Raw genomic sequence first — 12500 nt, 5'->3', positions numbered from 1 at the left:
TCATTTAATAATCATGAACTGCAGACAACGGATTACAAACAAGTTCACAAGGTCACATGTGGTAGGAACGCAGAACTATTTGTAAATGTGGGAGGTATTCTTACCATTGAGGGAGTGTGGATTCATAACGAGAGGAGTTGAGTACAGGAGCAAAGAGGTCCTTCTGCAGTTGTACAGAGCCCTGGTGAGACCACACCTGGAGTATTGTGTACAGTTTTGGTCCCCTAATTTGAGGAAGGACATTCTTGCTATTGAGGGAGTTTGTAGTTTGTTGTAGGGCTGGCCATTGTTGTGCACGCACTGGTGAGACAGGGCATGGGAGGCCATGGCAATGCGCTCTCCACACATCGGGCTGGGGACGGGACGGTCGCCTGCGTGAACCCGCTGGTGGGACAGCAGACTGGTGGAGCGGGTGAAGCCCTTGCCTCACTGGGCGCAGGTTTAGAGGCGCTCGCTGGTGTGGGTGCGCTGGTGCACCAGCAGGTTGTTGGCGCGGGTGAAGCCCTTGCCGCACTGGGCGCAGGTGAAGGGGCGCTCGTCGGTGTGGGTCCGCTGGTGTACCACCAGGGTGCTGGAATGGGTGAAGCCCTTGCCGCACTGGGCGCAGGTGAAGGGGCGCTCGCTGGTGTGGGTCCGCTGGTGCACCAGCAGGTTGTTGGCGCGGTTGAAGCCCTTGCCACACTGGGCGCAGATGAAGGGGCGCTCGCTGGTGTGGGTGCGCTGGTGGGACAGCAGGTTGTTGGCGCGGGTGAAGCCCTTGCCACACTGGGCGCAGGTGTAGGGGCGCTCGCTGGTGTGGGTGCGCTGGTGCAGCAGCAGGCTGTCGGAGCGGGTGAAGCCTTTGCCGCACTGGGCGCGCACTGGGCGCAGGTGTAGGGGCGCTCGCCGGTGTGGGTGCGCTGGTGCACCAGCAGGCGCTGGAACGGGTGAAGCCCTTGCCGCACTGGGCGCAGGTGTAGGGGCGCTCGCCGGTGTGGGTGCGCTGGTGCACCAGCAGGCTGCTGGAGCGGGTGAAGCCCTTGCCGCACTGGGCGCAGGTGTAGGGGCGCTCGCCGGTGTGGGTGCGCTGGTGCACCAGCAGGTTGCTGGAGCTGGGTGAAGCCCTTGCCGCACTGGGCGCAGGTGAAGGGGCGCTCGCCGGTGTGGGTGCGCTGGTGGGACAGCAGGTTGCTGGACTGGGTGAAGCCCTTGCCGCACTGGGCGCAGGTGAAGGGGCGCTCGCGCCGGTGTGGGTGCGCTGGTGGGACAGCAGGTTGCTGGGACTGGGTGAAGCCCTTGCCGCACTGGGCGCAGGTGAAGGGGCGCTCGCCGGTGTGGGGGTGAAGCCCTTGCCGCACTGGGCGCAGGTGAAGGGGCGCTCGCCGGTGTGGGTGCGCTGGTGGGACAGCAGGTTGCTGGACTGGGTGAAGCCCTTGCCGCACTGGGCGCAGGTGAAGGGGCGCTCGCCGGTGTGGGTGCGCTGGTGGGACAGCAGGTTGCTGGACTGGGTGAAGCCCTTGCCGCACTGGGCGCAGGTGAAGGGGCGCTCGCCGGTGTGGGTGCGCTGGTGGGACAGCAGGTTGTGGGACTGGGTGAAGCCCTTGCCGCACTGGGCGCAGGTGAAGGGGCGCTCGCCGGTGTGCACGAGCCTGTGCCTCTTTAGGCCCTGCGACGACTTGTAGCTTTTGCCGCAGTCGGAGCAGGTGAAGGGGCTTTCTCCCTTGTGCACACAGTTGTGCTGCTGTTGGCTGGCGTAGCTGGTGAAGCTCTTGCCACAGGTGGAGCAGGTGAAGGGCCTCTCACCGGAGTGCACGCGGTTGTGCTGTTGCAGGTTGTCGTAGCTGGCGAAGCTCTTGCCGCTGGTGGAGCAGCCATAGGGCTTCTCGCCCGTGTGCAACCGCCGGTGTTTCGTCAGGTTTGGCGCTGTCTTGAAGCTCTTGCCGCAGTCGGAGCAGTCGGAGGGGCGTTCTCCCGTGTGTACGCGGTTGTGCTGCTGCAGGTTGGCGTAGCTGGTGAAGCTCTTGCCGCAGTCGGAGCAGGTGAAGGGGCGTTCACCCGTATGCACCCGCCGGTGAATCTCCAGCAGGCTCAGGCACCGCCAGGCCTTGCCACACACGTCACACTCATAACGCTTCTCCTTGTTTTGCCCCGTCATGTGGTCCTCCATCGAAGCTCAGCCCCTCGAAGCTCAGCCCACACACCGAGCAGTTGGGGGGAGGGTGCTCTCCGGCCGCCCTCAATGGCCGCTCACGTCCCCGGTCTCTCTGTCCACAGCAACGGCTACCAAACCCTGCAGGAGAGGAACACAGAGGGTCAACAAACTGGCAAACAGGACATTACTAGCACATATCGGGTGCGTTTATGGCGGAGGAAACCGTTATATAATTCTGCGCGGGCACAGCGGTACAGTTGCTGCCTCACCGCCAGAGACCCGGGCTCGATCCTGACTACGGGTGCTGTCTGTGCGGAGTTTGTACGTTCTCCCCTTGACCTGCGTGGGTTTTTACTCCGGGTGCTCCGGTTTCCTCCAACATTTCAAAGACGTTCAGGGTTGTAGATTAATCGGCCTCAGCAAAATTGTTAAATTGTCCCTAATGTGCGTAGGATAGTGCTAGTGTACGGGGTGATCGCTGGTCGGCACGGACTCCGCGGGCCGAAAGACCTGTTTCCGCGCTGCATCTCTAAACTAAACTAAACCAAAGAAGGGTCTCGACCCAAAATGTCACCCATTCATTCTCTCCACAGATGCTGCTGCCTGACCCGTTGAGTTACTCCAGCACTTTGTCATAGATTCATAGAGTGATACAGCGTTGGAAAGAGGCCCTTCGGCCCAACTCCTAGATCCCTCGGCTCCACACATTCCCCCAGCGCCCGGCCATTCACAGTGAAGATCCTGCCCTGGTTTGACTTCCTAAACTGCAACACCGTCCCCACCCCCAAACAATGTGACTTCCTCCATACCCGCCGCCTCCTGCTCCTTAACCCCCTTTGCTCCCTCCCCCCTCCTCCCCACCCCCAAACAATGTGAACCCACCTTACCCCACCTGGCTCCCTACCCCCTTCCTGAGGTCAACAGACCCCTCTCTCTTGTCCCTCCCATTCATCCCCCTCAGCACCAAACCCACTCCCCCTTGAATCCTCCCCCCTCCCTTTGCTCCCTGTTTCCCCCTGCTACTCACCTCACCCCCCATTCCACCTCCAGCCTCTCACCCCTCTCCTCCATGTAACCATATAACAATTACAGCACGGAAACAGGCCATCTCGACCCTTCTAGTCCGTGCCGAACACATATTCTCCCCTAGTCCCATATACCTGTGCTCAGACCATAACCCTCCATTCCTTTCCTGTCCATATAACTATCCAATTTATTTTTAAATGATAAAAACAAACCTGCCTCCACCACCTTCACTGGAAGCTCATTCCACACAGCTACCACTCTCTGAGTAAAGAAGTTCCCCCTCATGTTACCCCTAAACTTCTGTCCCTTAATTCTCAAGTCATGTCCCCTTGTTTGAATCTTCCCTACTCTCAATGGGAAAAGCTTATCCACGTCAACTCTGTCTATCCCTCTCATCATTTTAAAGACCTCTATTAAGTCCCCCCTTAACCTTCTGCGCTCCAAAGAATAAAGCCCTAACTTATTCAACCTTTCTCTGTAACTTAGTTGTTGAAACCCAGGCAACATTCTAGTAAATCTCCTTTGTACTCTCTCTATTTTGTTGACATCCTTCCTATAATTGGGCGACCAAAATTGTACACCATACTCCAGAATTGGCCTCACCAATGCCTTGTACAATTTTAACATTACATCCCAATTTCTATACTCAATGCTCAAACACTGGAGAAACACACCATGACAAACCAGATACTACTTTAACCGACAAAGAAATACTTTGAATTAAATGAGACGTACAAGTAAAGAAACAGTAGTGAAGTTTGGCCCAGTTTATGCAACATTTGTCAGAATGGGAAAGATAGTCTAAACCTGGCAGACTCTTCCAGCATCAGAGGACCCAGTCTTTGGAGATCCTGGGTGGAAACTAACACTAATTGGTCACCCCTTTAGAAAGGAGCAGAGAGAAGAGGAAATGGATTCTGGCAACACAGACAAACATAGTAAACCAAATATAGATTTAGACCAATTCCAAACAAAGCTACAGTTGGGTGAATGGAAGGGGCAAGATTACTTAATTGTAATGATTGAAACACAAGTGTCATCAACATTAAACTACTTTCCCTGCAACAGCAGTCAACTAGGATTACTTTAACCAGGGGATGTAACCTGGTCTAAAACAAAGTGTTGGAGTTACTCTGTGGGCCAGGCACCATCTACCCGACCACAAAGGGAATGGACAGATACTGTTGTTTCCTGTTGGGACCCTTTCAGACTGGAGTCAGGCAGAGAAAATGGGAAAGAGGTGGGAGCAGAACAAAGCCTATTATGTGATTCATGGATACGGGGGAGAGGGTGTGATGGGTTGTGACATTGGCTAGAGGTGACAAGGAGACAAAAGATGCAACAGATGAGAAGAGTGAAACGTAAAGCTGGAGGGAGGGAGGGATACGGGTGGAAGGGGATAGAGTGAAATATGAATAGTGTACTGCACTGTTACTGTATTTATATTTATTGACCACAGACAGTTCCCGCTCATTTACAACATTATTCACCTCACTAATTTCCACACACACACACACACACAGTTCTCTGTACTATACTACACTATACTGTAACTGTATTTATATATTTATTGACCCCACACACACACATTGTTCTGTACTACACTGTACTGGACTGTAACTGCACTATATTTATATATATTGACAATATTGACCAGACAATTCCTGCTCATTTACAACATTATTTACCTCACTAATTTACACACACACACACATATAGAGTTCTGTACTACACTACACCACACTACACTGTACTATATATTTATATTTATTGACCACAGACACACACAGATCCCGTGCATTTACAACATTATTTACCTCAGCTCTGTCCGTCTAGTTTATTGACTATACTGTATTTATGTGGTCATTGACCCATATTGACCACACACACGTGTACTAGACTACATTATATTTACACTGGACCACACTACACTATATATTTACACTACACTGTACTACACTACACTATATTTATACAACAACTACACTAGACCACACTACACTATACTGGACTATCCTACACGAGACTAAACTACAACTATAACTACATAATATCTAGACAATATTATTTACCTCAGCTCCGTCCGTCTAGTTACACTGCACTATATTGACCAGTTCCACACACAGTGGACTGTACTGTACTAGACTAGACCACACTACACTATATTGACCACACTGCACTACACTATACACTGCAGTGGACTACCCTACACTAGACTAAACTACAACTACACTACGCTAGACCACACTGTACCACCCTACACTATACACTACACTGTGCTACACTGTACTACACTATATTTACACTACACTGTACTCCACTATATTTACACTACACTGTACTCCACTATATTTACACTACACTGTACTCCACTATATTTACACTACACTGTACTCCACTATATTTACACTACACTGTACTCCACTATATTTACACTACACTGTACTCCACTATATTTACACTACACTGTACTCCACTATATTTACACTACACTGTACTCCACTATATTTACACTACACTGTACTCCACTATATTTACACACTACACTGTACTCCACTATATTTACACTACACTACACGAGACTAAACTACAACTATAACAACAACTACACAATATCTAGACGATATTATTTACCTCAGCTCCGTCCGTCCGCAGCGAAGTCACCAACCGCCGCTTCTTCTCCGCCGCCATTTTGATGCGGTCGATGGGGGGGGCGGACCGGCGGCCATCTTGTTAAGGTCCTCGACCGGCGGCCATCTTGTTGAGGTCCTCGACCGGCGGCCATCTTGTTGAGGTCCTCGACCGGCGGCCATCTTGTTGAGGTCCTCGACCGGCGGCCATCTGGGTCTAAGATCTTTGCTCCAGATGTCCCTCTAACCCTCCGCCCATTGGCCGAGCCGTCTGTCCTTCTCCCTCCTCCTCCAATGAGCAACGACAGGAGGCGGGACAAACATCCAGCTCCTCCGCCCATTGGCCGAGACCGATGTCCGTCGCCGTTTCCTCCTCCAATCACTGCCTGTGGGAGGCGGGACAACCACCAACTCCTTCCCCCATTGGATGATCTAGCCGCCCATCTCCATCTAATCACTCACGTCTAGAGGCGGGACAGTCACCAACTCCCCCGCCCATTGGCCCTTCCATCCCTCAGTCTCCCATCCTCCTCCAATGAGCGCGGTCGGGACAATCCTCAGACCCTCCCCCCTCCCTCATTGGATGATCCGTCCGCCCCTCTCCCGTCTCCATCCAACCAACCAGCAACGACAGGGGGCGGGACAACCTCCAACTCCCGCCCGCCCATTGGCCGATCCTTCCGTCCGTCAACGCGTCTCTCGCCCATCAGCCCGTCCGTTGGATAATCCGTCCGCCCATCACTCAGTCCCCATCCAATCAGAGCCTATGGGAGGCGGGATGTCACTCTCACCCTCCGCCCATTGGCCGGGACCGCCGTCAGTCGCCGCCTCCTCGTCCAATCAGCGCGGTCGGGGGCGGGACCCGGCGACGGTTGGTGCCCGGAGCAACCAAAGATTTAAAGAGCAACCGCCATGTTGATCGCCGCCGCCATCAGCGTCTCCGCTCAGTGAGTCTCTGTCTCTCTCTCGCCCCCAGCGTCCCCGCCCCGCCCGCTCGGCCCCGCCCCGCTACCTTGGTGCCCGCCGGGGATGAAGCGCTGCCGCCCGGGGCCGGGGCCGTGGATGACGGGTTTGACCAGCCCGCCATCTTGGCGCGGACTCGGCGTCGCTCACGCACTCGGGCGTTTCCGGCGGCGATTCTCACGCACTCGGGCGTTTCCGGACTCGGCGCGTGGGTGTCAGGGCCAGATTGAGTGTTTCACACAGAGACACAGAGACAGAGAGAATGTGCTGGTTCTTGGTTCATTGGTTTCTTGCTCCTCCAAAATATTCCAAATGGAATTTAAACTGTGGAGGTGGTGAAGGGAGGACTGGAGCCAGAAAGGGTTATTGGGAAGAAAGAGCGACTTTAAATGTAGTTGCATCTGGTTGGGTAACTGAATGAATGAATGAATAACCTTTAATAATCCTTTACAGGAAATTACAGTGCCACAACAGCTTCAAGACAGACATAACACCACACATTTCAACAGATATCTTCAATACATAATAAGTTAAAATTTTTGTGCATTATAACACCTTATAGCAGCTGGTATACAAGACTTCCTATGTCTCTCCGTTTTGCACATTGGTGCAATCAGTCTCTGACTGAAGATGCTGCACTTGATCACCTTCAGGGCGTGGAGTGGGTGAGTGGGGTTGGTCATTATTGAGCCTAGTTTTTTCAGAGTTCTGGCCTCTGCCACCTGCTTGACCGTTAGTTGCTCTGCCCCAACCACTGAGCCGGCCTTCCTGATCAGCTTATCCAGTCTGTTTTTGTCCGCTATTCGGGCGCCTTCTCCCCAACAGGCCACAGCAAAAAACAGAGCACTGGCCACCACTGAATGGTAGACACTGCACAATAGGGGTTGACAGATATTAAATGACTTTAGCCTCCTTAAAAAATACAGTCTACTTTGTCCCTTCCTGTACACCGCCTCCATATGACTCTTCCAGTCCAGCTCACTGTCAAGCTGCACACCAAGGTACCTGTGGTTGGCGACCACCTCCACCTCAGTGCCCCTGATGGTGATTGGTGTTGGTTGCATCCTCCTCCTCCCCCTCCTGAAATCCACAACTATCTCCTTCGTTTTTTTTGGTGTTGAGATGGAGATTATTGTGTGCACACTCCACTCCACAAAGTTGTTAAATGTGTCTCTATACTCCCTCTCTCATTGCCCCCTTTTGATGAGGCCTACAACAGCTGTGTCATCTGAAAATTTCTGCAAAAAGCAGCTGTTGGTGTTATATTGACAATCCGCTGTGTAGATGGTAAACAGGAATGGAGCCAGCACAGTTCCTTGTGGAGCCCCTGTGCTGCTCATGATGGTGCTTGAGACATTGTTCTGTAGGCGCACATACTGTGGTCTGAGGAAAAGGTAATCCAAACACCACAGTACCATTAATGGATCCACCTTCATCTTCTCCATCTTCTCCCCTAGCAGTCGAGGCTGAATTGTGTTAAAAGCGCTAGAGAAGTCAAAGAATGTAATTCTTACAGATGCATCAGGGATGTCCAGATGTGTGTACGCCCTCTGCAGCATGTAACTATAGGGTGATTTCACTAAAGGTCACTGGAGCGTGGATCCGCACCCACGTGACCAAAATTCTCAGGTGGAGGACATGCTATACATCCGGTACATGTTAGTGGATGGGAAAAATCGCATTTTCCCACCCGTTAAAAACATAGAAAACGGCGAGGTTGAGAGCTGCAATTTACTGTGCCAGTCGGGGTGACTGTGAGGCACAGCTACCTAGATTTACAGGGGAAAAAAAAGATAGCAAGTAAGGTAAATTCAAGAGGGAACTGAAGGTGCCTATCCACCGGAAGTCAGGAGCCGACAATTGCCGAGGATATTTAAAGGTCCAAAATATCGGGAAATATCGCGTTTGCTCGCTGAATTTATCAAAAGTAAGTTAATAATGCCTTAGTTTTGATGAAATTCAGCGAGCAAACGCGATAATTCCCGATATTTTGGACCTGTAAATATCCACGGCAAATGTCGGCTGTTCATTTCCGTCGGTTTGGCACCTTCAGTTCCCTCTTGAAATTACCTTACTTGCTATCTTTTTTTTCCCCTGTAAATCTAGGTAGCTGTGCCTCACGGTCACCCCGACTGGCACAGTAAATTGCAGCTCACAACCTCGCCGTTTTCTATGTTTTTAACGGGTGGGAAAATGCGTTTTTTCCCATCCACTAACATGTACCGAACCCTCGAGTGTCCTCCACTTGAGAATTTTGGTCACGTGGGTGCGGATCTACGCTCCAGTGACCTTTAGTGAAATCACCCTATAGTAAGTTGGAGATTATTCCATGCTTTAATTGTGTGTGTGTGCGGGGGAAGAACGAATTGCTGTACCAACACATCTGTGGATGCATTAATGATAATTTTTCAAAACTCTTTAGATTCTGGAGTAGTCCCTGAGGATTGGAGGGTAGCTAACGTAACCCCACTTTTTTAAGAAGGGAGGGAGAGAGAAAACAGGGAATTAAGGCCAGTAAGTCTAACATCGGTAGTGGGGAAACTGCTAGAGTCGGTTATTAAAGATGGGATAGCAGCACATTTGGAAAGTGGTGAAATCATTGGACAAAGTCAGCATGGATTTATGAAAGGTAAATCATCTCTGACGAATCTTATGGAAGTTTTTGAGGATGTAACTAGTAGCGTGGATAGGGGAGAACCAGTGGATGTGTTGTATCTGGACTTTCATGAGGCTTTCGCCAAGGTCCCACATAAGAGATTAGTATACAAACTTAATGCACACGGTATTGGGGTTTCAGTATTGATGTGGATAGAGAACTGGCTGGCAAACAGGAAGCAAAGAGTAGGAGTAAACGGGTCCTTTTCACAATGGCAGGCAGTGAATAGTGGGGTACCGCAAGGCTCAGTTCTGGGACCCCAGCTATTTACAATATATATTAATGATCTGGACGAGGGAATTGATGGCAACATCTCCAAGTTTGCGGATGACGCTAAGCTGGGGGGCAGTGTTAGCTGTGAGGAGGATGCTAGGAGACTGCAAGGTGACTTGGATAGGCTGGGTGAGTGGGAAAATGTTTGGCAGATGCAGTATAATGTGGATAAATGTGAGGTTATCCATTTTGGTGGCAAAAACAGGAAAGCGGACTGTAAAGGGACTTAGTCTGACGCACTGTAACCTTTACTAGAGCCTTTATTATAGCACATGGCACACACGTCCCAGCACTGGCTGCATCCAGCCTTCAGGCGTACCAGGACAAAATGGGAGGAAGGAAGGGGAGGAGATCATAATTATACTGATATGAGAGGGCGTGTTAATGGTGATGAGGTAGCTACATTATAGGTTGCATGCATAAACCATCTAGACAGACTATTATCTAAATGGTGGCCGATTAGGAAAAGGGGAGATACAGCGAGACCTGGGTGTCATGGTACACCAGTCATTGAAAGTAGGCATGCAGGTGCAGCAGGCAGTGAAGAAGGCGAATGGTATGTTAGCATTTATAGTAAAAAGGATTTGAGTATAGGAGCAGGGAGGTCTACTGCAGTTGTACAAGGTCTTGGTGAGACCACACCTGGAGTATTGCGTACAGTTTTGGTCTCCAAATCTGAGGAAGGACATTATTGCCATAGAGGGAGTACAGAGAAGGTGCACCAGACTGATTCCTGGGATGTCAGGACTGTCTTATGAAGAAAGACTGGATAGACTTGGTTTGTACTCTCTAGAATTTAGGAGATTGAGAGGGGATCTTATAGAAACTTACAAAATTCTTAAGGGATTGGACAGGCTAGATGCAGGAAGATTGTTCCCGATGTTGGGGAGGTCCAGGACAAGGGGTCACAGTTTAAGGATAAGGGGAAAATCCTTTAAAACCGAGATGAGAAAAACATTTTTCACACAGAGAGTGGTGAATCTCTGGAATTCTCTGCCACAGAGGGTAGTTGAGGCCAGTTCATTGGCTATATTTAAGAGGGAGTTAGATGTGGCCCTTGTGGCTAAAGGGATCAGGGGGTATGGAGAGAAGGCAGGTATGGCATACTGAGTTGGATGATCAGCCATGATCATATTGAATGGCGGTGCAGGCTCAAAGGGCCAAATGGCCTATTCCTGCACCTATTTTCTATATTTCTATGTCTTTGTAGCTGGGATCACAAATTGGATTCGAAAGCCCTCGTCTGCTCCTAATTGGTTTGGGTTTGGTGTAGGTCTTGTAATCTATGCCGTGTAAACTATGGGTGACATTTTGGGTCAAGTCACATTTAAAAAACAACTCTCGTTGGCCAAAGTGCTTTACATTTGTTATAAGAAAAGTATAAACAAACAAACTACATACATACAGTGCATTCTGAAAGTATTCAGACCCCTTCACTTTTTCCACATTTTGTTACGTTACAGTCTTATTCTAAAATGGATTAAATTCATCTTTTTGTATCAGCAATCTACACACAGTAGCCCACAATAAAAGAGCGAAAACAGTTGTTTAGAAATGTTTGCAAAATAATAAAAAATAAATAACTGAAATATCACATTTACATAAGTATTCAGACCCTTTACTCAGTACCTTATTGAGGCACCTTTGGCAGCGATTACAGCCTCAAGTCTTCTGGGTATGACACTACAAGTTTGGCACACCTGTATTTGGGTAATTTCTCCCATTCTTCTCTGCAGATCCTCTCATGCTCTGTCAGATTGGATGGGGAGCGTCGATGCACAGCTATTTTCAGCTCCCTCCAGAGATATTCGATCGTGTTCAAGTTCGGTCTCTGGCTGGACCACTCAAGGACATTCACAGACTTGTAATGAAGCCACTCCTGCGTTGTCTTGGATCTATGTTTTGGGTTGTTGTCCTGTTGGAAGGTGAACCTCCACCCCAGTCTGAGGTCCTGAACGCTCTGGAGCAGGTTTTCATCAAGTATCTCTCTGTACTTTGCTCCGTTCATCTTTCCCTTGATCCTGACTAGTCTCCCAGTTCCTGTCGCTGAAAAACATTCCCACAGCATGATGTTGCCACCACCATGTTTCACCGTAGGTATGGTATTGGCCAGGTGTTGAGCGGTGCTTGGTTTCCTCCAGACGTAACACTTGGCATTCAGGCCAAAGAGTTAAATCTTGGTTTCATCAGGCCAGGGAATCTTGTTTAGGTGCCTTTTGGCAAACCCCAAACGGGCTGTCATGTGCCTTTAACTGAGGAGTGGCTTCCGTCTGGCCACTCTACAATAAAGGCCTGATTGGTGGAGTGCTGCAAATATAGTTGTCCTTCTGGAAGTTTCTCCCATCTCCACAGAAGATCTCTGGAGCTCTGTCAGAGTGACCATCCGGTTCTTGGTCACCTACCTGACCAAGGCCCTTCTCCCCCGATTGCTCAGTTTGGCCAGGCGGCCAGCTCTATGAGGAGTCCTGGTGGTTTCAAAGTTCTATTTAAGAATGACGGAGGCCACTGTGCTCTTCGGGACCTGCAAGGCTCCAAAAAATGTTTTATACTTTTCCCCAGATCTGTGTCTCAACACAATCCTGTCTCGGAGGTCTACAGACAATTACTTCGTCTTCATGGCTTAGTTTTTGCTCTGACATGCACTGTCAATTGTGGGACCTTATATAGACAGCTGTGTGCCTTTCCAAATCATGTACAATCAATTTAATTTACCACTTGTGGACTCCAATCAAGTTGTAGAAACATCTCGAGGATAATCAATGGAAACAGGATGCACCGAAGCTCAATTTTGAGAGTCACAGCAAAGGGTCTGAATACTTAC

At 50.0% G+C, this 12500-nt stretch overlaps 1 protein-coding gene and 1 pseudogene across 1 annotated transcript in view; both read right to left on the bottom strand.

Moving 5' to 3' along the window:
* Nucleotides 1-348, bottom strand: part of LOC129694997 (myeloid-associated differentiation marker homolog) — an 8866-nt pseudogene extending 8518 nt beyond the window's left edge.
* LOC129694996 (zinc finger protein 135-like) overlaps nt 1-6748 on the bottom strand; it is a 6779-nt gene extending 31 nt beyond the window's left edge. The window contains exons 1-4 of the mRNA XM_055631756.1: nt 5792-6748; nt 1322-2269; nt 934-1216; nt 1-839 (exon numbers count right to left, since the gene is read on the bottom strand). The exon at nt 1-839 is cut by the window's left edge and continues 31 nt beyond it. Coding sequence (XP_055487731.1) covers nt 442-839; nt 934-1216; nt 1322-2146 — 1506 coding nt within the window. The 5' untranslated portion in view covers nt 2147-2269; nt 5792-6748 and the 3' untranslated portion in view covers nt 1-441. The remainder of the gene's footprint in view (nt 840-933; nt 1217-1321; nt 2270-5791) is intronic.
* Between the last annotated feature and the right edge of the window lie 5752 nt (nt 6749-12500).

The sequence above is a fragment of the Leucoraja erinacea genome, unplaced genomic scaffold (assembly GCF_028641065.1).
Source record: "Leucoraja erinacea ecotype New England unplaced genomic scaffold, Leri_hhj_1 Leri_897S, whole genome shotgun sequence".
Taxonomy (NCBI): Eukaryota; Metazoa; Chordata; class Chondrichthyes; order Rajiformes; family Rajidae; genus Leucoraja; species Leucoraja erinaceus.
Note: the sequence above shows the minus strand (reverse complement) of the source record. Positions and strands in the feature narration are given on the sequence as shown.